This window comes from Pteronotus mesoamericanus, unplaced genomic scaffold (genome assembly GCF_021234165.1).
Source record: "Pteronotus mesoamericanus isolate MK-2021 breed Mesoamerican mustached bat unplaced genomic scaffold, CSHL_Meso_final scaffold_167, whole genome shotgun sequence".
NCBI classification, from domain to species: domain Eukaryota; kingdom Metazoa; phylum Chordata; class Mammalia; order Chiroptera; family Mormoopidae; genus Pteronotus; species Pteronotus mesoamericanus.
In genome coordinates this window covers 26,499,105-26,521,785 of record NW_026555308.1, presented here as the reverse complement: position 1 = coordinate 26,521,785, position 22,681 = coordinate 26,499,105, and the positions used below count along the sequence as shown (strand labels likewise).

The 22,681-nt window shown below is 37.6% G+C and overlaps 1 protein-coding gene across 1 annotated transcript in view; it reads left to right on the top strand.

Moving 5' to 3' along the window:
• MEGF10 (multiple EGF like domains 10) overlaps positions 1 to 22,681 on the top strand; it is a 166,181-nt gene that overhangs the window by 26,495 nt on the left and 117,005 nt on the right. The window contains exon 2 of the mRNA XM_054589877.1: positions 20,588 to 20,721. Within this exon, the coding sequence (XP_054445852.1) occupies positions 20,588 to 20,721 (134 nt within the window). The remainder of the gene's footprint in view (positions 1 to 20,587; positions 20,722 to 22,681) is intronic.

Sequence of the window (22,681 nt, the reverse complement as noted above, 5' to 3'; positions counted from 1 at the left end):
ACTCTTCCAAAGAGTTCTCAGCACAGCCCTTGAGAGTTTGGTTCTATTGCTCTTTTGCTCCGGACTCCTGTACCTTCCTTTGTGACTTCTGTTGCATGACTCCCAGCACACCTTGAACTCTCTCTTTGCTGCTCCCAAAGGTCTGCTCATGGTCACCTCACTTTGTCCTCAGCTGAGATGAATTCCAGCTCCACAGCAACCATGAGCCATGTTTAAGCAGGGCCACTTACTGAGAATAAAGGAGTGCCAATGAAAAGAAAGCCTTTAGCTTTTAAATGAATTTACAGAACAACTATTAATGGAGCCCTTGAAAACATCTATAGGTTCTCTTTCGAAACAACATAAATTTTTTCTCTAATTAAAACAATATTTTTATAGGAAAGCTTTCATGGTTGTCCTACATTTAGAGTCACTGATATTGCGATCGTTTTCTTGCAACTCTGGGATTTTCCTTTGCAGTTGTATAGTTTAGAAATTCAATGGGATAATCTTGACCTTTTATTTCTTTCCTTTTATATTGGGAAAAATATTCCAAGATCCAGAATAACTGATTTACATAATCTGAGCTTTATTTTTCCTATAGCTTATTCATTTATTCAGTTAGTCAGTCAGCAGTCAAGGCTAAGTGCAGCATATGCAGCAAGAACATGTAGAGAGGAACAGTGTACTATTTTGACTTTAAGGAGTTCACTTCCTAGTGGAGAGATGAACAAGAAAATGGTGAATAAAATAATGTGGGTTACTACTCTGACAAAGTCCACATGATCTACTCTCTGGATGCTTTGGGGTTTATGGGTACAAAGAAGAAGTGTATCTACACTGGCCTGGGAACCCTTTTAAAAGGAAGCAACATTTGGTTCTTCTTGTTTGCTTGTTTTCTTTTCTCTTAAAAAATTTTATTGAGTTGATTGGGATGATATTGGTTAAAAAAATTATGTAGGTTTCAAGTGTACAATCCTATAGTATACCATCTGTACATTGCATTGTGCGTTCACCACCCAAAGTCAAGTCTCCTTCTGTCTCCATTTATTCTTTTACCCTTTTCTACCTCACTCACCCCTCTTTCCCTCTGGCACTCACCATACTGTTGTCTTTGTCTAAGAGGTTTTTTTTCTTTGGCTTAATCCTTTCACATACTTCACTCAGCCCCCCAGCTCCCTCCCTCTGAAAGCTGTCAGTCTGTTCTTGGTGAGTCATTTTCTACTTTTTTGTTTGTTTATTTTGTTCAGTAGATTCCACATGTAAGGGAAATCATGTGGCCTTTGTGTTTGTCTGACTGACTATTTCACTTAGCACAGTACTCTCCAGGTCCATCCATTCTGTCAAAGAAGGTAAGATTTCCTTCATTTTTATGGCAGAATAGTATTCCATTGTGTAAATGTGCCATAGCGTTTTTATCCACTTGTCTACTGATGAGCACTTAGGCTGTTTCCAAATCTTGGCTACTGTAAATAACGCTGCAATGAACATAGGGGTGCTTATGTTCTTTTGAATTAGTATTTTGGGCTTCTTCAGATATATTCCCAGAAGTGGAATCACTGGGTCATAGGGCAGTTCCATTTTTAATTTTTTGAGGAAACTCCACGCTGTTTTCCACAGTGAATGCATCAATCTGCATTCCCACCAACAATGCACATCCTTGCCAACACATTTTGTTGATTTATTGATGGTGGACATTCTGACACGTGTGAGGTGATATTTCATTGTTGTTTTTGTGATTTTAATTTGCATTTCTTTGATGATTATTGACATCGAGCATCTTTTTGTATGTCTGTGGGCCATCTGTATGTTTTCTTTGGAGAATTGTCTATTCAGTTCATTTGCCTGTTTTTTAATTGGATTGTTTGGTTTTTTGGTGTTAAATTGTTAAGTTCTTTATAAATTTTAGACATTAAACTCTTATGTGATGTGTCACTGACTAATATATTCTGCCATTCAGTGAGCTGTCTTTTCATTTTGTTGATGGTTTCCTTTGCTGTGCAAAACCTTTTTAGTTTGATGTAATCTCACTTGGTTATTTATTTATTTATTTTGCCTCCCTTGCCTGAGGGATATATCAGAAAAAATATTGCTATGAGAAATGTCTGAGGTTTTACTGCCTATGCTTTTTTCTTCTACTATTCCTATGGCATTGAGTCTTACATTTAAGTCTTTAATTCATTTTGAGTTTATTTTTGTGTATGGTACAAGAAGGTGTTCTAGTTTCATTTTTTTTTTGCATGTATCTGTACAATTTTCCCAACACAATTCATTTAAGACTGTTTTTACGTCATTGTGTGTTCTTGTTTCCTTTGTCAAAAATTAATTTACCATAAAGACATGGATTTATTTCTGGGCTTTCTTTTCTGTTCCATTCATCTATGTGTGTGTGTGTATGCATGTGTGTGTGCGTGTGTGTGTGTGTGTGTGTGTGTGTGTGTGTGTGTGTTTTATACCAGTGCCATGTTGTCTTGATTACTATGGCCTTGTAGTATACTTTGATATCAGGTAACATGATTCCTCCGACTTTGTCCTTCATTGTCAATGTTCCTGTGCCTCTTCAGGCTCTTTTGTGGTTTTATATACATTTTTGGAATGTTTTATCTAGTTCTGTGAAATATGCCATTGGTGTCTTCATAAAAATTGCATTGAATCTATAGATGGCTTTGGGTAGTATGGACATTTTAATGATGTTAATTCTTCCTATCCATGAACACGGTATGTACTTCTACTTGTTTGTATCTTTGTCAGTGTCTTGTAATTTTCCAAGTACAGGTCTTCTATATCATTGGTTAAATTTATTCTTAGGTATTTTTTAATGTAATGGGATTGTTTTCTCATTTTCCCTTTTCTTTTTCTTTTTTATAAATCATGTTTATTCTATTAAAGTTGTCTCAATTTATCTCCTTTTGCCCTCCTCCGCCCATCCCCCCCACTCCCACAGTCAATTCCCACACTGTTGTCCATGTCCATGGGTCATTCATGCTTGTTCTTTGTTTAGTCCCTTCCCCTTCTTTCCACCATTGTTCTCCTTCCCCATCCCCTCTGGTCACTTTCAGTCTGCTCCATCTTTCCATGCCTGTGGTTTATTTTGTTCCCTGGTTTATTTTGTTGAATAGTTTCCACTTACAGGTGAGATCATATTGTATTTGTCTTTCACCTACTGGCTTATTTCACTTAGCATAGTATTCTCCAGTTCCATCCATGTTGTCGCAAAAGGTAGGAGTTCCTTCTTTCTTTTATTTTCTTTTTTTTAAATGCAGATTGATTTTATTTATTTATTTTTTAAAGGTCAAAATCCATTATAAAATATTGAAAAATTTAAATCCATTATAAAGTCTCAGCAATTAAAACAACATGTCACCAGCACAGAAATAATCAAGTAGATCAAGAAAATAAAATGAGTTTTCTAGGAACAAACATATATATCTGTCTAACAATGTAATATATGATTAAATTGATATTTCAAATAAATGGGGGGAAATAAGGCTTATTCAACAAATAAAGTTCATGGACCGCTATTACTTGAAATAAAAGAAATATAGAGCTCTATTTCACACATTATACAAAAAATATTCAGGTGAGTTAAAAATCATTATGTAAAATCTAAGGAGTTTTAGGAGAAAATACAAAACAATATTTTTCTTACCCTGAAGTAAAATATTTAAACCCAGAAGCTATAAAGTAAAATATTGACAATATGACTATATTAAACATTTAAGACTATACAGTAATATATATATAGAGAGAGAGAGAGAGAGAGAGTTAGAGACAAGTAATAGAGTAGGAAAATATTTGCAGCACATCTAAAAAGAGGTTAATAGTATTTTTTAGGGAAAAAATTCTACAAACATTTAGTCAAAAAATGGATAAAGAATACCAAAAAGTCATTTAAAGCTTTCTAAAAATAATAGAAAAAGGCAAGAACTGTACAGAAACAGGTTTAGTTTCAACAAATAATAAAGTAACAATTAAAATAACATCATTGTCACAATCAGATTAACAAATATTAAAAATATTGATATTATCAAGTATTGGTGACTGTGAAGGGAACTGGGTATCCATAGACTCTTTTTCTTCATCTTTGTAAAGCAGTCCCTTTTGCAGATCTTGCAATGTTGGTATGGTGGAGGTGTATTCTTTTAGCCTTCTTTTGTCTGGGAAACTCCTTATTTAACCTTCCCTTTTAATGGAGAGCCTTGCTGGGTAGAGCAGTCTTGGTTGCAGGCCTTTGCTTTTCATGACTTGAATATTTCTTGCCATTCCCTTCTGGCTTGTAGTGTTTCTGTTGAGAAGTCAGCTCCTAGCCATAGCGGGGCTCCCTTGTATGTTACTAGCTGTTTCTCCCTTGCTGTCTTGAGGATTCTCTGTTTGTCTTTGATATTTGCCATTTAAATTATGATGTGTTTTGGAGTGGGCTTCATTGGGTTCCTCTTGAATGGGACCCCCTGTGCTTCCTGGACTTGTGTGACTTTTTCTCTCCTCCAATTAGGGAAGTTTTCCATCATTACTTCTTCAGATAAGTTCTCTATCCTTTCCTCCTCTTCTTCTCCTTCTCATATGCCTGTTACACAGATATTACTAGTTTCAGGTTATTCTGCATTTCCCTAAATGCCTGTTCATTCTTTTTGGTCTTTTTTCATTTTCTTGCTCTTTCTGGGAGCTTTTTTCTACCTTATACTCCAGCTCGCTGATTCAATCCTTTGCTTCATCTAGCCTGGTTTTGATTCCTTCTACTGTGTTCTTCAATTCAGAAATGGTATTCTTCATTTCCTCTTGTCTTATTGATAGTTTCTATGTCCTTTTTCATGCTGATATAGTTTGCAGTAAGTTCCTTGTAGTTTTCCTGTACTTTTTTGTAATTCTCTCTGAGCTCACTGAGCTCATTGAGCTTCCTTAGGACCATTGTTTTGAACTCAGTATTTGATAGTTTACTTGCCTCTATTTCATTTAGTTCTCTTTCTGGGGATTCCTTCTTTCCCTTTGATTGGGGGTTGTTTCTTTGTCTTCGCATTATTTGTGAGACTCTTCTCTTTTGCTTCTGCTTCATAAATTGATCTGTCCTGATTTCTTGACTTTGTGTTGTGAACTTCTATGTTAGGAGACCCCTGTTTTTTCTTTCTGGATCTGCCTGATGACATCAGCTGTTGACCCCGTCTGACCTTAGGCAGTCTGTTTGAGACTTCCAGGAATCTACTGTCTCTGGCTGTCTCCTTCAGCTGTTAATCTAGTCACTCTGCACTGAGCAGTCAGGCTTAGACACTGCAGGGCGGGGCAGAGTCCCTCCTGGGGGCGGGGTTATTGGGTCCTCTCACCTTGATGCCGCTCAGAGGAATGGTCTACCTGAGCCAGATGGCTGCTGCTGTATGGGGGAGGAGTCAGCACCCGGATCCCGCTGACTGGAGAGATCCTCCAGTCTCTCCTCAAGTGTCTTAGACTACTCTGCTCCCCTTTAGCCAGAGATCTAATATTTGTGGCTGTCACTCTGTACCCAGCAGTCAGGCTTTAGCACCACCAGGCAGGGCAGAGTCCTTCCTGTTGGCGGGGCTATTGTGTTCTCTCACATTGTGGCTGCTCAGGGGAGTGGCGTGCCTGAGCAAGATGGCCGCTGATGCATGGGGATGAGGCAGCACTGGGATCCTATCGGCTACTCTCTCAGTTCTCTCCCCAAAGCCTCCTTTCCCAGTCTCTCCTTGGGCATCTCCTGCCCACTCTGCCCCCACCTTTGCCAGAGACTAGGGTAAGTGGCTGCAAATAAAAATTTATGCATTGGCCCTTTAAGAGTCTCTTTGCGTCTCCAGCCAGCTGTCTCTGGCAGAGAGCAACCCTGCCACTTTTCACAGCTGGCTGTTATCTGTGTACTTTTTGGGTTCTGGTGCTGTAGGCTAGAGATCCCATAATATAATATTAATATATATAAATGCACATAATATATTCTTACAATTCTTTTTATTTCTGTGATTTCAGTTGTTACGTCTCACTTTTATTTCTGATTTTATTTATTTGCGTCCTCTCTCTCTCTTTTTTTTTATTGCTGAGTCTGGTTAAAGATTTGTCAATCTTGTGTATCTTTTCAAAGAACCAGCTCTTGGTTTTATTGATATTTACTATTGTCTTGTTCTATGTCATTTATTTCTGCACTGATCTTTATTATTTCCTTTCTTCTACTTATTTTGAGATTTTTTTTGTTGTTCTTTTGCTAGTTCCTTTAGGTGTACGTTTAGATTATTTATTTGAAATTTTTTCTTGCTTTTTATGTAGGCCTGTAATGCTACCAATTTCCCTCTTAGGACTGCTTTCACTGTGTTCCATAGGTTTTGGGTTGTTGTGTTCTCATTTTCATTTGTTTCAAGGTAGTTTTTGATTTTTTTCCCCCTTGATCTCATAGTTAACCCATTCATTATTTAGCAACATGTTATTTAGCCTACGTGTATTTTTGTGCTTTTCAGATTTTTTTTCTTGTGATTGATTTCTAGTTTCATAGCATTATAGTCAAAGAAGATACTTGATACAATTTCAGTCTTCTTAAATTCATTAAGACTTGTTTTATGTCCTAACTTGTGGTCAATCCTAGACAGTGTTCCATGTTCTCTTGAAAAGAATGTATATTCTGCTGCTTTGGGGTGAAATGCTCTGAAGGTAGATATCAATTAAATCCATGTGATCTAGTGTGTCAGTTAAGGCCGCTGTTGTGGATTTTCTGTCTTGGAACATCTATCCATTAATGTCAGCGGGTGTTAAAATTCCCTACTCTGACTGTATTTCTGTTACTATCTACCTTTATGTCCGCCAAGATTTGCTTTATATATTTAGGTATGCCTATGTTGGCTACATAAATGTTTATAAGCATTTTATCCTCTTGTTGGATTGCTGACTTTATCATTATGTAGTGACCTTCTTTGTCTCTTATTATAGCCTTTGTTTTAAAGTCTATTTTTCTGATATAAATATTGCTATCCCAGCTTTATTTTCATTTCCATTTGCATGAAATATATTTTTCCATCCCTTTATTTATAGTCTGTGTGTATCTTTCATCCTGAGATGTGTCTCTTGGAGGCAGCATATATGTGGGTCTTGTTTTCTTATCTATTAAGCTACCCTATATCTTTTGATTGGAGCATTTAAGCCATTTACCTTTAAAGTGATTATTAATACCCCTGATCAGTGTGGCTCAGTTGGTTGGGCATTGTCTTACAAAACGAAAGGCCACTGGTTTGATTCCTGGTCAGGACACGTGCCTGGGTTGTGGGTTTGGTTGCTGGTAGGGCCATGTATGAGAGGCAACGAATCAATTTTTCTTTCCCACACAGGTGTTTCTCTCTTTCTTAATCCCATCCCCTCTCTCTACCTCCCTCCTTCTCTCTCTACAAATAAATAAAATTAAAAAGATAAAGTTATTATTGATAGGTATGTATTAATTGCCATTTTATTCTTTATAACTATGTTCCTCTCTTTCTCCTCCTCCTCCTTCCTTCTTTTTTTCCTTCTTCTTCTCCCTCCTTCATCTTCTCCTTCCCCTCTTCCTCCCCCTCGTCCTCCCCCTTATCCTCCCCTTCCTCCTACCCTCATCCTTCCCCCCCTCCTTCTTCTTCCTCTTCTAGAAGACTCTTTAATATTTCTTGTTTGGTAGTAACAAACTCCTTTAGCTTTTTTTGTCTGGGAAGCTCTTTATTTCTTCTTCATTTTTAAATGATAGGCTTGCTGCTAAAGTAGTCTTGGTTGTAGGTTCCTATTGTTCCTCACTTTGTATATTTCTTGCCAGTCCCTTCTTGCCTGAAATGCTTCTGTTGTGAAATCAACCAACAGTCTAATAGGTGCTCCCTTATAGGTAACTTTCTTTTGCTGCTTTGGGGTAAGATTTAAGATTTAACATTCTTTCTTTGTCTTTAACCTTTGCCATTTTAATTATGATGTGTCTTGATGGGCCTCTTTGGGTTCATCTTGTTTGGGAGTCTGCTTTCTGGATTTGTATGTCTTTTTCCTTTACCACATTAGGGAAGTTCTTTATTTCTTCAAATAGGTTCTTGATTCCTTGCTCTCTAACTTCTTCTGGTACCCCTATGATGTAGATGTTGTTATGCTTAATGTTGCCTCAAAGGTTCCTTAAACTATCCTTATTTTTTCAAATTCTTTTTTTCTTTTTGCAGCTTTGATTAAGTGTTTTCTGCTACCTTGTCTTCCAGTTTGCTAATTTGATACTCTGCTTCATCTAAACTGCTATTTATTCCTTCTAGTGTATCCTTCATTTCAAGTATGGGGGGAATAAATGGTGCTGAAATGAAACTTTTTTTGGGGTGGTGAACACACAATACAATATACAGATGATGTATTATAAAATTGCACACCTGAAACCTATATAATTTTATTAACCAATGACACCTCAATACATTCAATAAAATATAAATTAATAAATAAAGCTGTCTATCAGCAAACCTATTTATCTTTACCACAAGAAGTCAAACTTAAGGACTAATACTACTTAACTGCTATTGCTATAGTTAGAATGAGGAATAAAACTAAATTAATGATAAATGATAGAGGCATCTGTCTCTCAACTCTTTATTTCATATTCCAATGTTACAGTAAAGTGTAGAAACTTGACTCTTTTAGGAATAGCCAACCAAAAATTGACCATTTCCTCATTTCTGATAGAAGGTTTTCTTAAAATGTAAAAGTGATAAACAATTTAAAAAGATGGGACCATAATAAGTAGGTACAGTTGGCATCATTGGCTGAAATGAACTTAAAAGTACTTTGAAAAGCAGATAAAAATGCCAAATGATACGTTTTTAAAAAGTTGTAACAACATCCTAAAATATATAAAACTTACACGAGGTGAGAGATGACTACTCTTGCAGCAATCTTGCCATTGGGAAATTGACTTGAGTCTGAAAAATAATGAAAAATAAATTTAAAAAAATTCCATCTCTAGCTGGTGTGGATCAGTGGATCAAGTGCCTATGAACCAAAGGGTTGCTGGTTCAGTTCCCAGTCTAGGGCACATGCCTGGGTTGCACGATAGGACCCCAGAAAGGGGCACATGAGAGGCAACCACAAGTTGATGTTTCTCTCCCTCTCTTTCTCCTTCCCTTCCCCTCTCTCTAAAAATAAATAAATAAAATCTAAAAAAAACATTTCCAATTAAGCATAATTGGTTAAGAATGAGAGATAAATAATTATAGTGCTCATAAAAATTGTAAAACTATGCCCTATTTTAAACTAACAAGTGAAAGTCATCCTTGGAGGTTTCAAACAATAAAAGAAGATAAGTATTTTAAGGTATATAAGGAATGCACAACTGCCTCATGGTTCTTGAAAATACTGACACTGAAAACTCGTTTCTTCTTCAAACGAGTTTTTCTTTCCTAAATTCTCTGTTCCAGTTCACATTCCTGTCTATGCTTTTTATTCTCTAAATTCCTTCCTTCCTTCACTCATTTTTTCATTTGTCCTCCTCCTTTCCAGGTACCAAAGATTACACAGAGAACTGAAAATGCACATGGCACTGAAGAAATTGGGGGATGACCATTTATCTTTCATCACTCTTTTCCCTCAGTTATTAACAAACTTTTATGAAGCCTGTGTCTCATCTGCTCCTTTGATGTATAGGTTGAGTAAACATAATTGACTGTGGACACCTTCTCCTTGTAATGAAAAGGATCGTTCACAAATTGCCTTTTTAAAGTATTGGCCATTTCACCAATATTTTAGTGTTAAACTTTTATAAAAACCCTAGGGTCTATACTTTGTATATTTGCACTCTATGTAGAGTGGCATCAGCCCCAGAAAGCAAATATAAGTTCATCTTTATTATTTTTGTTTGTAGCAATTCATAATATTGTGCAAGACAAATGGACAGGATCTTGAATTTTGGTCCAATATTATCCTAAGGAGAAGCTATTGATGAAATCACTTCTGTGAGCTTGAGCATGCACTTAATTTCCCTGGACCACTGCCTCATCATCCATGAAGTTAGACATTGGCCCAGCTTCCTGCTAACAGCTACGTTCACACAAAAGTTAATGACTCTTAGGCATTCTGAAGGTGTCTAAGAAAGGAAAATGGAAAATACAACTCTCATTATAAGTGTGTGTGCCAATATATCTGCTTTTCTCACTGATATTTCTGAAAGGGATATAAAGCAGAGTGACTCGTTAGCAGTCAAAGCTTGATACTGAGCCAGACTAGAATTTACCTCAGTTTCTATTGCTTTCTGTCTCCATGGCATCCAGGTCCCAGATTTCTCTATGAATGGCAAAGAATTAAAAGTTAGGAGGTACAGGGAAGTAAGAAGATAGAATTATGAATAATGTGAGTGGAGGAAGTAATATGGAGAATGGCTCTTATTTTTCCTATCAATATGAGATTGTTCTTGAACTGTTATTTAGGGTCAGACAGGGTCACTTCTTGAATAAAAGATCTGTCTAGCTACCACAGGAAGTGGTGTTGCTACTTCAGCATGTGGCACTTTATCTACTAAAACAAAGCCCTATTTTAAGAGTCATAAAGTTGGGGTTTGGGTTGTGGCTTCTTATATTCTCATGTATATGCGATTGCTGAGGAAGCGGAGGTGGAAGGGAAGGCCGCCCAAGAATTTTCTCCTGCATGGCCTGGCCAAGTGCAACTTTGAGTAATTACCTTTTTCTGCCTACTTATACTTCCTCAGCAGTTTCCTCACATTTTGCCTCAAATCTTCAAAGCTTTTGGCCATGTGGACTTAAAACCATAAGGATAAAAGTGTCCAAACTCTTTTGTGGCAATGCCTGCTGATGTCTGTGGTCACTCTGCATCCTGGCATGGATTTGTGGTTCAGAACTGACTAACCTTGGGAAGTGTGGCAGTTGAGTCCTGATGTCACTGATTATTTAAAACATCTGTACAGTATAAATGTGGAAATACCTTAGGCACTCTCTAATTCAGATTCTCAGCTTGAATAGGAAACAGTTTAATTACTTGGAGAATCTAATTTTTAATGAATTTGCATTTCAAGAAGTACTTATTGCTTCAACATACAGATGTAATAGTACAAGGTCCAGCAGAAGTAAGGCCTGCTTGAGTGTGGTTGGTAGGGTAACAATAGGAGTTAATAATTTATAGTTTTAATTTGAACATTTCACCTAAAATGTCATATGGTATGTTTGAGTATGATTTTGTTACGTTACAGAATCACATGCTTATGATTTTGTAATAAGAGATTTTGTAATAAAAAAGAGGTGTTATCTGTGTCGGACCCTGTATTTTAGAGACTCTATTTTACCTGATGGTGAGGTAATCTGACTGTCGGTAAGGGACCTGAGTCCTGGGTGCTCCTGTTTGACCACCCACATACTAGCTCTGTGATCATGGTCAAGTCATTGTAACTTGAAACAGTTATTTCATCCATAAATTGAAAGATTTTATTGGATCCTATAATGTCTTACACTGTAACTTTATGTTCTATTTTTGAGCACAAGAGCTGTGTGGAACCCAGGACATAAGTAATATTTTAGAAACTATTGGAAGCCAAATGAGTGCTAAAAACCTAAATTATGAGATCTATTTTGAAGTATTAAAAAACAGAGGAATGCTGTGTGTGTTTTCATAGAATCTGGATAGACCCAGTTGACAGGAAAATTTTCTAAAATCTTGGTTCCATAGAAATTATTTTCCTCATAGGACCTTTGTTCCTCTGTGTTTTCGTCTCTAAGAAATGGCCTTTGGAAAACAGGGTGGCTTGACTTGGATCGTTCAGCTGTGTCCTGATAGTGAGTATTTCTACTGTTGACAAGTTGAAAGTTAGCGTAATGACCCAGAGTTAGGAAAACAGGTGACATGTCGGTGTCCCTTGTCATGCCAGTGGTGGGAACAGAATGAGTGCTGTCATCTCTCCCACCATATCAGCATGCACCATGGCAAGGGACCTTCCCAAGAGAAGGACCGGGCAAATGCTTAGGCTTCCCATGATTGTCCTACTCCCGTGCAAGGAGAGACCTAAGTTTCCAATGACAAGCACCCTGCTGCATGTCACAGAATTATATTTTTTCTCTTCCTTTTTATTATAATTTACTTTTTCTTTCTAAAGGAAATTGCCTTTTTTTGGTCATTTATTCTGTTGCAATTGGATTTTGTTTCCTGATTATCTTATATCAGGGGATTGGTCAAACCTGAAATGTTCCGTTTCTTTAATCAGTATTGTTGGCTGAAAAAGAAATAAGTCCCTCCTTGTTGCTGGGCTGATGAAGTTCTATTTTCTTGTCCATTTTTCTCAAACCTGTTCACCCTTGGACTGCCTGAGGTCTCGTGAAGTATTCGGATATTTCACCTTACATCATGATACTCAACACTATTTCTGACATGGCTCCAAGATTCCTCTTGCACTCATTTTTCTGCTCTGTGTTTCAGAAGATCTTGTCCATTTGCCTTTCCCTCTGTGAAGTGCTTCTTTCTTACTACTTCTGGGTGCAGCCTCCCCTGTTTTAAGTACTCAGCAAAATCTTCAGTAATGTTATCTCTTATGCCCTCTTACCAATTGGAAATACTTTCTAAATGCCCATACTTACTTTGTAACTTTCTTTGGACCCTAATCATTTGTTAAATTATGTTGTTATTATCATCCACATGATACTACTTTCACATTAGACTGTCAGATCTTTGAGGGCAAAGATGGTCTTCACTAATGTTTGGTGACTGACACGATAAATGTTTGTTCTTCCGCAAAGGCTTTGAAAAATTCCTATGTGAAATACTGCTAAAATAATTACATTATTAGAATGGTTGGTGAAAATTGAATTAGATCTGTAGATTAGATAGTAATATTGTGTCAGTGTTAAATTCCCTCATTAAGATAGTTGTGTTAGAATTATGTAGAACTATAAGAATGTCCTTATTCTTAGGAAATGTACATTGAAGTATTTAGAGGTATATGGGCATGATATGTACAAATTACTCTCAAGTGGTTCAAAATATGCATATACTCCAATATATCATATTTATATGTGTATGTAGCTGGAGAGTAATAAAGGTGACAAGATGTTAGCAACTGGCCAGTCTCGGTGATGAACATTCTATGTTTCATTTTTGTAGCTCTCAAATAAATTTGAAATCATTTTAAAATAAAAAGTTCAAAAAATAATTAAATTTTATATACCATCCAATCATAAATAATCATAGAAAACTAGTTCAACGGCAGGGAAATTAAAAAAAAAAACCCATGAATTTGTAGGTGAAAAGGTACCCCAGAGAGGAGCCTAGAGCCCACTCACTTAATGTTCTATGCATGCGCGGCACCACAGAACACACGATGAACTCTCTGGTTGTTGTGAGGCAGGGCAGTTCTCTGGAGAGTCAAATGCTAAATGGCTAAGGATAAATAGCAGGACAATCTGGGGAAGTGCTTTGTGTGGAGAAGCAGCAGATGCACCTCAAAACACAGGCATCGTGAGGATCAGGCCTCTAGGAACAAAATAAACTGTAATTAGAAGGTGACGGGCTCTTTCCAGGAGATAGGATGCAGGGAAAAGATTTCCGATCCCCTGCAGGTGGTTTCTTCTATGTCCTAGCACCACTGAAGATGCAGCAAAATAGTGGGCATTATTGAGAGCTCTTTTGGAAGTCAAACAAAATATTTTTGGTATAGATATTTTGAAATACAGGCATACTGGTTACCTATTGCTGCGCAACAAATTACCTAAAAACTTAGTGGCTTAAAACCACACACATTTATTACTTCACAGTTTCTGTGGGTCAGGGGTTTGGGAGAAGCTTAGCTGTGGTTCTGGCTCAGGCTCTCATGAGGTTGTAGTCACTGCGTCAGCAGGGGCTGTGGCCACCTGAAGGCTTGGCAGGGGCTGGAGGATCCGCTTGCACGGCTGTTGGCACGAGGCCTCGGCTCCTCACTCTGTGGCTATCGTCATACGGCTGCTTTAGTGTCCCGATGGCATGGCAGCTGGCAACCCGCAGAATGGTGATCCAAGAAGCAAGATGCAAAGTGCAGTGCCCTGGATGAGCTGGGTTTGGAAGTATACTCTGTCATTTTTGCCATATCCTATTGGTTACACAAGTCTACTCTATTCATTGTAAAATGGGCTCACACAAGGCAGGGATCATTAGAAACTGTCCTGTCATCTGGCTATAACAATAGGGTATAATTAGGGCTGCCAAAGCATAGTTATTGAAAAAAGGAAAGAAGGAATACATTTTATAAAAGGGATAAAAGGGTTTTTTTGTTGTTTTTTTTTTTTTGGTGGAAAGCTCCCTTCCCGCCCACCCCCCCGCCCCAAATTAGAACTCTTCAGGTTAAGAAGAATGAATGGGTATGTTATTGCGGAATATTAAATCATGAAAAGTTTAGGAATATTTCATTTTACCCACCAAATTCTGGAATGAGAAGTAGTGTTTGAAGTTTCTTTTTCTATTAAAAAAAGAGATATATTGTTTTCCCAGCAGGAGATAGAATGAACTGAGAAAATAGAACTGGGACTCAGAATGGTTTAAATCCCAAACAGCTGCCTCTAGTATCAACCATATTTTGTACTACTCCTGGTCCTGCTAATGCTTCCTTTCTTTGGTGTCTCATATACTTCTCATTCCTCAGACTACTCCCGTGGGATGGCCAGCTTCATCCCACACCCGAATGCACTAACCTCTGTCCACCTTCTTGGTCCCCCAGTCTCCGTTCCCTTGATTGGATTTTATATACCTTCTCTGTGTTAATCTCCAAAACACTTCTTTCATCAAAAAATGCACCCTGCTCAAAGACATAAGTGTGTTTCACTGCAGATAAGAAAAAAAATCCTCTGAACTCCTAGGCTGGTGCTCAAGACCCCTCATCCCCAAGTCTACCTACCTTTCCAGCACCACTTCTCCGGATTCTCTGCCCGCAGGGCTTGGCTCACACCTTTCTCTTTGCATAGTTGCCATGGTTTCATTTGCCCAGATGCGCTTTTTTTTGTCCACATGTGATGCTGAGGGCAAATTGCAGACACTGAAGTCATCAGCCAGACTCACTCAAATCTCTGCTCTGGTTTCATTGTCTCATTTCAGTGAAATATTTGATGTTAGCCTATGAGGTTACATATGTAAGAGAAGAGGCATGGAGTAGGCACTCAGAGATTTCTAGTTCTTTTCCTTTTGTGAGCTTTTGTTCAAGGTTGGCCTCTTTCATGAAGATTGCTGCTCATATTGATTTTTTTCCTTCCTCTTAAAACTCTAGCAATTTATTTCTACATTGACTCCTTTGACAAGTATCACATTTTATTTATAATTTTTCTCCCTAGTAAATTTAGAACTATTGAGGGCAGCAACCCTGCCCTTTAAGTCATAATAGTCCTCAAAGCCGCTTGCACTATAGAGCCTTCATGAGTATTTTTTGTGGATTTTTTCCCCCTACATTGTGGGTGATGGATTCATAGGGGCATTGTAGAGCACTTCCCAAAGTTGATGGCAAGTGGGAACTGGGGCCTCCCCCAGATAATCTCTCTGGGGTTGGCTGGCTAAGTGGATGAAGTTGTACCTCTGTATTCTCACAGCATCCTCTTCTGGTCTTACTCATGGCTGCATCATATGTGCTGAAATGGCCCATCTGTGGCCCTTCTCTGTGTGGGGTGGTGAGCTCCCTCGGGGGAGCCCAGTGCCGGGCATCCTTGGGGCTTTGCTCAAGTTTGCTTGATGTGAAGTGCCAGAACTATTACTAAACACTCACTTCATGCTAATATTTAGGGATATTTTGGTTGTTTATGAAACCTTTGTGAATTTATAAAATAGAATTTGAGAATGTTTTTATTAATGTTAATAGCTGCCCTCATCAAACTTACATTCTTAGAAGCTTCCAAGGTAGGCTGTGGGACTGCCATTACAACATGACTTAATTTTTTGTAGAAGAATATCTTTGCTGTGATATTTGATGTCAGCATACATAATGATATGAGCCCCCTTTCCCTCAGACAAAGAGAATATATGGCATTTGTGCTGCTTCAGATGAGCAGCTATGCTTGGGGAAAGTGATATGCTATTAGAATAACTAGCTTTGGATGGTGGAAACAAATCATGTCAGTGCCTCAAGGATTTCTTTTTATCAGTGAAGTAGTATTTCCAGGGAAGGCCCCAGCTGGGCTTTTCTCAGGGCAACCAGCAAGCATTACTATTTTGACATCTTTAGCACGCTATTAATATTGTTATTCAATACTCTATTCATAGGTTCAAAGCTGCCCCACCTGAGTAGCCTTTCTGAGTAGTTCGGGGAAAAGCTAGAACATCCTTCACAGATAACATGAGTGATCAGGTGAAATAGGTGGCCTTGGGTACCTGGGGCAGGGTAGGAGGGCGCTTAATTTTGGAAATGTGGCTATTCTTAATCAAGAAATTAGTTTTCATTTAGAGAACTGTGTGAGGATTTTAGGGAAATGAGCTTGAGAAAAAAACTAGGTGAGGGCACCTAAGTTATTTCTGTGTGTGCCCTTAATGATTCTAGGAAGGAAATTGATTTTAGAGCCAGACTACATCGTCTGGAATCATTTATCCCTCTGTTGTTGCAAAAATAAATTAGCTAGTCAACGCCCCATTATTTATTTCTCCCTAAAGCCCTGATAGAGAAACTACTCCTTGTCATCAGAACCTAGACTTACGTATTGTAAGGGTTTTATTCAACTGATTATTTACTGAAGTTTTCGTGGTAGCATAAGCAAAGCCTGACTTGCTCACAGGCAGCAAGAGTTAACTCTGCCTGCTGTTTCCTCTTTCTAATAGGAGCACTTTAGCAATGCTAATCAGTTGTACTGATTTTCTGTTTTGATTTTTCCATAATAATTAAGTGAATGATATAGAATGCAATCAAGTATGGCAGTAGGGGGTTCATGCAAATGACTCTTTTTTTTTTTTTTTTTTTTTTTTTACATTTTAAATTTTGTTAAATGGAACCATAAGGAAAGTTATTTGAAGACCAAAGACTGCGTGGGTGGAGTTGATTAACACCCAATTTAGAGTTTTGAATATTTTTAAAATGTCTAGTTTAATAAAGCAAATCACCACTGTGTTACCTTTTTTAAATAGAAATAATGCTATTTGTTAAAGACAGTATTTATTTTCAGTTGTACTCCAAAGTGGAAGATTATAGCCTAAGACATGATGAAACAGCTTAAAAGAGAGAAATGATGAAGAAAAATGTATTGAACTTTCTTCCTTCAGGGTTGATATAAAGGAGAAAAGATACCCACATTCACTCAAGGAAACCTGTAGAAGAAAACAAATAAGATAGGGAAAGAATATATGTAATGCCCTGTCTACTTCTTATTTGGGTTATATGTCACTGCCTTTATTAAACTAGATGGAACAAAAGAAAGGACCATCCATATTTCTGAATATAGTGAAATGTTGCATGTCTATAGTTCTTTACAGCTCATTGGCATTTTTGTGAATTGTCTTCTCCTTCCACCATACACACAAACACACACACACACACACACACACATATATAAAAACATTTGAATTATTTTCTCAACTTGTTTTTGAGTTTGCATGATCCCATCCTTTTGCTTTTGATGTTTTATACTTTAATGTAAATTATTCTAGAACTCAGTTGATTTCTAATTTTAATTTGGAAAATGCTTTGGGAATAAGAAAACAAATGGAGCATATCTACATTTTTTAAATGTACCAATATTTTCATTTTCTTGAACGCAGCTAGTCACTGTGCAATGCAGTTTGAGTTTTCTGTGTGCTGAATTTCAAAAACAATGAGGTGACTAAATTCTGCTTCCCCGTCCCCCCCACCTCATCATTCCCGTCGAGCAGTTAGAGCCTTCAGAAAGCCGCACAGCAAGTGCAAAGCAGGAAGGGATACCAAAGGTTAGTGTTACAGGTTTTACATGAAAAGAGAATGCGCAGCCTGGGTTTTCTTTTTCTTTTTCTTTTTTTTTTCTTGGCAGTTTGATTCATTGCTTGCAGCAATTTCTAACTTTACAGACTAAACATTTCTAATTGGGAAATGGATGGTTTGAATCTGAGATGGTGACTCAGGATATAAACTTTTCAATTTGAGGCAATTATTTGTGAGTAAATGGCAGATTACTGCTGACCAGCCCTCGTTTTGTCTTTGAGGAAAGAATGAAAGTTAATATACACATTTCACACTTCATTGAAACAAAACACTTATCCTGACAAAGATAAAGCCATGAGACAGAGAGGTATTTGCCAAGCTTATTTGTTAAAATAAAATGTTTTAAAGGTTTTCTTATTTTGATGGATGAGGAAAACACTAGCAGTATATTTATGCGTTTCCAACTATGAAATGGGGAAATAAAAATACCTACTTCTTAGGTACATTACTATGAGGATTAAATAGATAAATCACATAAAAGGTTCAGCACTGTGTCTGGAACTCAGTAATCAGTCAAGAAATGTTAGCTGTTATTGTTTATAGTCATCGTTACTTTTTATTCATTCCTATTAAGTGGAATAGCTTTAGTTATATAACGTTAAGCTTCAGATTTTACAGCTTCATGATGGTTATCCTGTGAGAAATGCCAATTACTTGAATTACTTTATAAGCCATATTTTGGCTTCCCATTTATGATCTATATGTTGGAATCATTTCATGATAATTGGAATCCCCTCTAAAAATTTCATAACCTCTCAGTGGCTTACACCATCTTTTAATTATTCTACAAAATAATAGTATATTTTTTCTTTTTTTCCAATTAAACATTTTCTGTGGTGTTTTAGCCTTTGTGGGGTTATGTATAAATTGCCATAATATACTTAAATGTACTTGTCCTTATAAACAATCTTGATTTTGAAGAATTTAATACTTCTTCATATCATCTATTGTATTTGAAGGATAAATTATTTCCTCAGGTTAGGTTTTTTGTTGGTATTGTTTATGTGTTTGTTTTTAAGATAAACTTACCTTTTTAAACCACAGGGTTATTATTCAATAAATCTGGTTCCCAAATACTAAAAACTGATAACTTCATGGTATGGAATGTTAGGGTAACGTCTAAAAATGCCAACCCTCACCCAGAAAATAACAGCTTTGGTCATGTAATCAGGCCTGTTGTGGCCAGTTTCACTGGTATACCAACAGGCAGGTTAATTTTAATTAATTATTTACTCAGTTTTAATTAGTTATTGCTTATTTTCTTTTAAATTAGGAAATGGATCACCTACTTCTAATTTCATTTGTATAATGATTATATAAAATTGTTTTACATAGTATGACAAACTTTTCCTTCTTACTGATCCCTGGTGGTGGAGAGACGGGTATGATTTCCAGGCAGCGCCGTTACAGCTGTGACACGCTGGAGCTGACCTGGCACGTGGTAGATTTTAATAAGTGCCTACAGGTGACTTCCTTTGAATATCTCATGGGAACCTCAGACTTGACATACCTAAAACTGAACCAAAGCTTATCACCCAGAGGAGGAGGCCTTCTGTGCGTCCCCATCCAATGGACTGTATCTGAAGTCTTTTCTCTCTCTCTTTACTCCCACATTTAGTCACCAAGTCCTGTTCTTCCTAAAAATGTCCCAGATTCATTCAGTTCCCTGCAATCCCAATGTTGCTTCCTCAGTTCACCCCCCAGTCCTGCCTCACCTGGTCGTTCTCTAATAGTCTCCTCCTTAGGGTCACTCTTCCCTGCAGCCAGTGACCTTTCTCATGCCCCTCTGCACCCTTTACTAGCTCTCCTGTATCCCTGGATGAAGTTCACCTACTTTGCAATGGCAAAGAAAGCTTGTGATATGCCCATTGTCTTTTTATCCCACTGAATTAAGTTGAGCTTCCTAAATGTGCCTGACCCTCCCTCACCTTCAGTTCCCTGTGCCTGGAACATTCTCCTCCCTCTTCTCTCTCCTTCGCTGGCCTGTTTTGCAAATACGTCATGTTGCTATTTGTTTTTCTATTATGGTCTCTCTTCCTCTAAATCATACCAGGCTCGCTTTCTCTAACACTGACCTCCAAACAGCTTGACGCCTTTTTTCCTGTACACCTATGTACAAACCTCTGTAAAATGACTGGTTTTGTTTCTATTCAGCAGATGGGGAAACTGGAGCACTAAGTATAAGAAATATATGTCATGATTATTAAGTTATAAACATCTTAAAGGGCAGGGACAGGAACTAGATTTGTATTTTGTGTCCGGTTTTTGCACAGTGCTGAGGATAGAGTGGATATTCATTGCGCATTGAATGAATTATTGAATGAATCTCTGTTTGAGCCTGAGGTGCTTCTCTCTTGAGTCAATGGAGGTTCTGTTTCATCATTTATGCTCTGGGACAAATGAGGCCAGATTCCTCTGTGAGCACTCTCCTTCCAGAAGGGAAATATGCCTGGTGAGAGAATCTGGAAGCCTGTCCTTTCGTGTTAGCTGGCATGGATGAGAAGGGCTTTGGTTGTGGTGGCAATTAATGATGATGTGCACATTTTAGTAACTTACAAAACGGTGGCCACCCTGCACAACATAAGAAATACCTCTCTCCTGGACCATGAAATCTGTGGCCGCGTCTGCTTGAATACATGGCTTGTTATACATGTTTCAGCCCTGGTGACAACTGGTACCAAATGGTTGCTGTACTGAAAGGAATTCTATTTGGGTCATTTTAATGAATTCCTAATTTGGATCTTCTTTTTCTTGTAGGTTGTTCTTCAGAAAAAAATGGTTATTTCTTTGAACACATGCCTGGGCCTTACCTGTTTATTATTATGCCACTGGATAAGGACAGCGTCACCTCTGAATCTTGAAGACCCTAATGTGTGTAGCCACTGGGAAAGGTAATAGTCCTGAAAGTAATCTTAGAACTAATTTCTGATAAATTCCTTTTTATACCATCATTATCAGTTTGATATCTAAATTAGTATTTATGTATCAAAAGATTGTAAAATTACTTTTATGTAAAAATCATTAGTGATATCTAATAAATCAGACAGTATTATTTACCTTGGTCTCAAAGAATATATATTAGGTGGAAAAAAACTTGATATATTGATTCTTACACAGGTTCAATGGTAAGATTCAGGGAAAACATTAATAGCTCAATTAATATAAGCTCCCTAATGTTCTTTTCCTACTCTGAATCTATTTGCAATAATTTGGGGAAGTTGGACTTCTGTATGGTAACCAATGAGTAAGCAGTGGAAGTCAATATGTAATAATGTACTGGAAATGTATGGCATAAAAAAAAAAATAGTGCTATAGGTGGTCTACACGGGAGACATGATTTCTGGAAGCATTGGCAACGCTCCATGGAGGCGGTATCACCGAGATGTACTTGAAGAACTAGATGAGTGGGTGGCAGTGATTGGGAGGGGTTCTAAGAATGGATGGTGGCTTGGAGCCAGTGCTGTGCAGACCTCTAGGGGCTGTGCTCAGCAAGACTAGAGTCAGTACAGTACTGGGGGGTGGCAAGATTGAATAGATTATATGAGACTGGATGATGTAATGTCCAGATCTGGGCCATTTGCAGTAGGAAACATAGAGGAAGTACAAAACAATGAGCCATTCTCAGGGATCTTATAGTCCCTTTTGGAAACAAAAATAGCACAAACCACGTGATGGTGCAGCACAGTCGTACGCAGTCTAGTCTGCTCCGATGTGCTACTTGCATTGCTAAGTATCTTTATCTGAAAATAACATTGCAAATGCAAGTTTTTCAAACAACTAGGAAGCACCCAGTACTAGAGAATAACATATTTTTATTATCTGTAAGTGTAATGACATCAAACTTTTGGTCTCTTTTTCGGGTCACCGTCAGCACCATGATTACTACCCCACGGAGCGTGCATTCTAATCACTGTTGTCGCTCTCTGGTAGGATGCATACAGCTCAGAGTCTTTCAAGCACAGCGGGTCTGTTATTCCAGGGGCACACTGGTTCCTCACTCACAGCATTATTTTTCGATGAGAGCTCGTTCCCATCTCCACTGGATGTAATGCAACCAGGATAACAAAAATACATTTCCCTGACTTATCAATGGAGTTATATAAGACTATGAAACTTTAAGCTGTAGAAGAGATATATATATATATATATACAAAAAAGTTCTATATATTTGTGGTATTAACTATATTACATAGAATTTTAGAGGAGGGACCTCCTATTTATCATCTTTATAATTGTCGCAGCAACTTTCGTAAAGCATTTCACCAACAAAATATATAATATTTATTAAAGTAATAAAAATGAATCAATTATTGCATGAATGGGTACCTATCAATTTAGAAAAGGGAGAGTATACTGGTGGTTGAACTTTTTGGGTGATAATAGCTTTGGAATGGGAGGAAAAATGAATTTGTAAGATACAACGAAATAAAAATCGACAGATCTTAGTAAGACATTGACTATAGGATGTGAAGGAGGCAGAAGAGGCTGAGATTTAGAACCTGCTGTGTGAGACAGTGGAGGTGTCAGTGCACATACGTAAAAGTAAAAGGAAGAGAGCTGATTTGAGAGGGAAGAGTTTAGTGGGGTCTGCCCTGTTGTGTTCGTAAGACAATCTGAAAGTATTTGGGAAGTGTTTGGGAATGTGGATTTGGGATCATGATAAGATGTGAACAGATGAACGTTCTAAGGGAGAGGGTATAAATAGAAAAGAATCTAAGACTTCAGATAATCCAGCACCCACTCAAATGTACACATTTGTCCTGATTCCTTGCTCAGCATTTGACCAAATTTGCCAACACTTACTTGCATTGTTTTGTTCCCCTGATAATATCGTGTGTCTAAAACATTCCC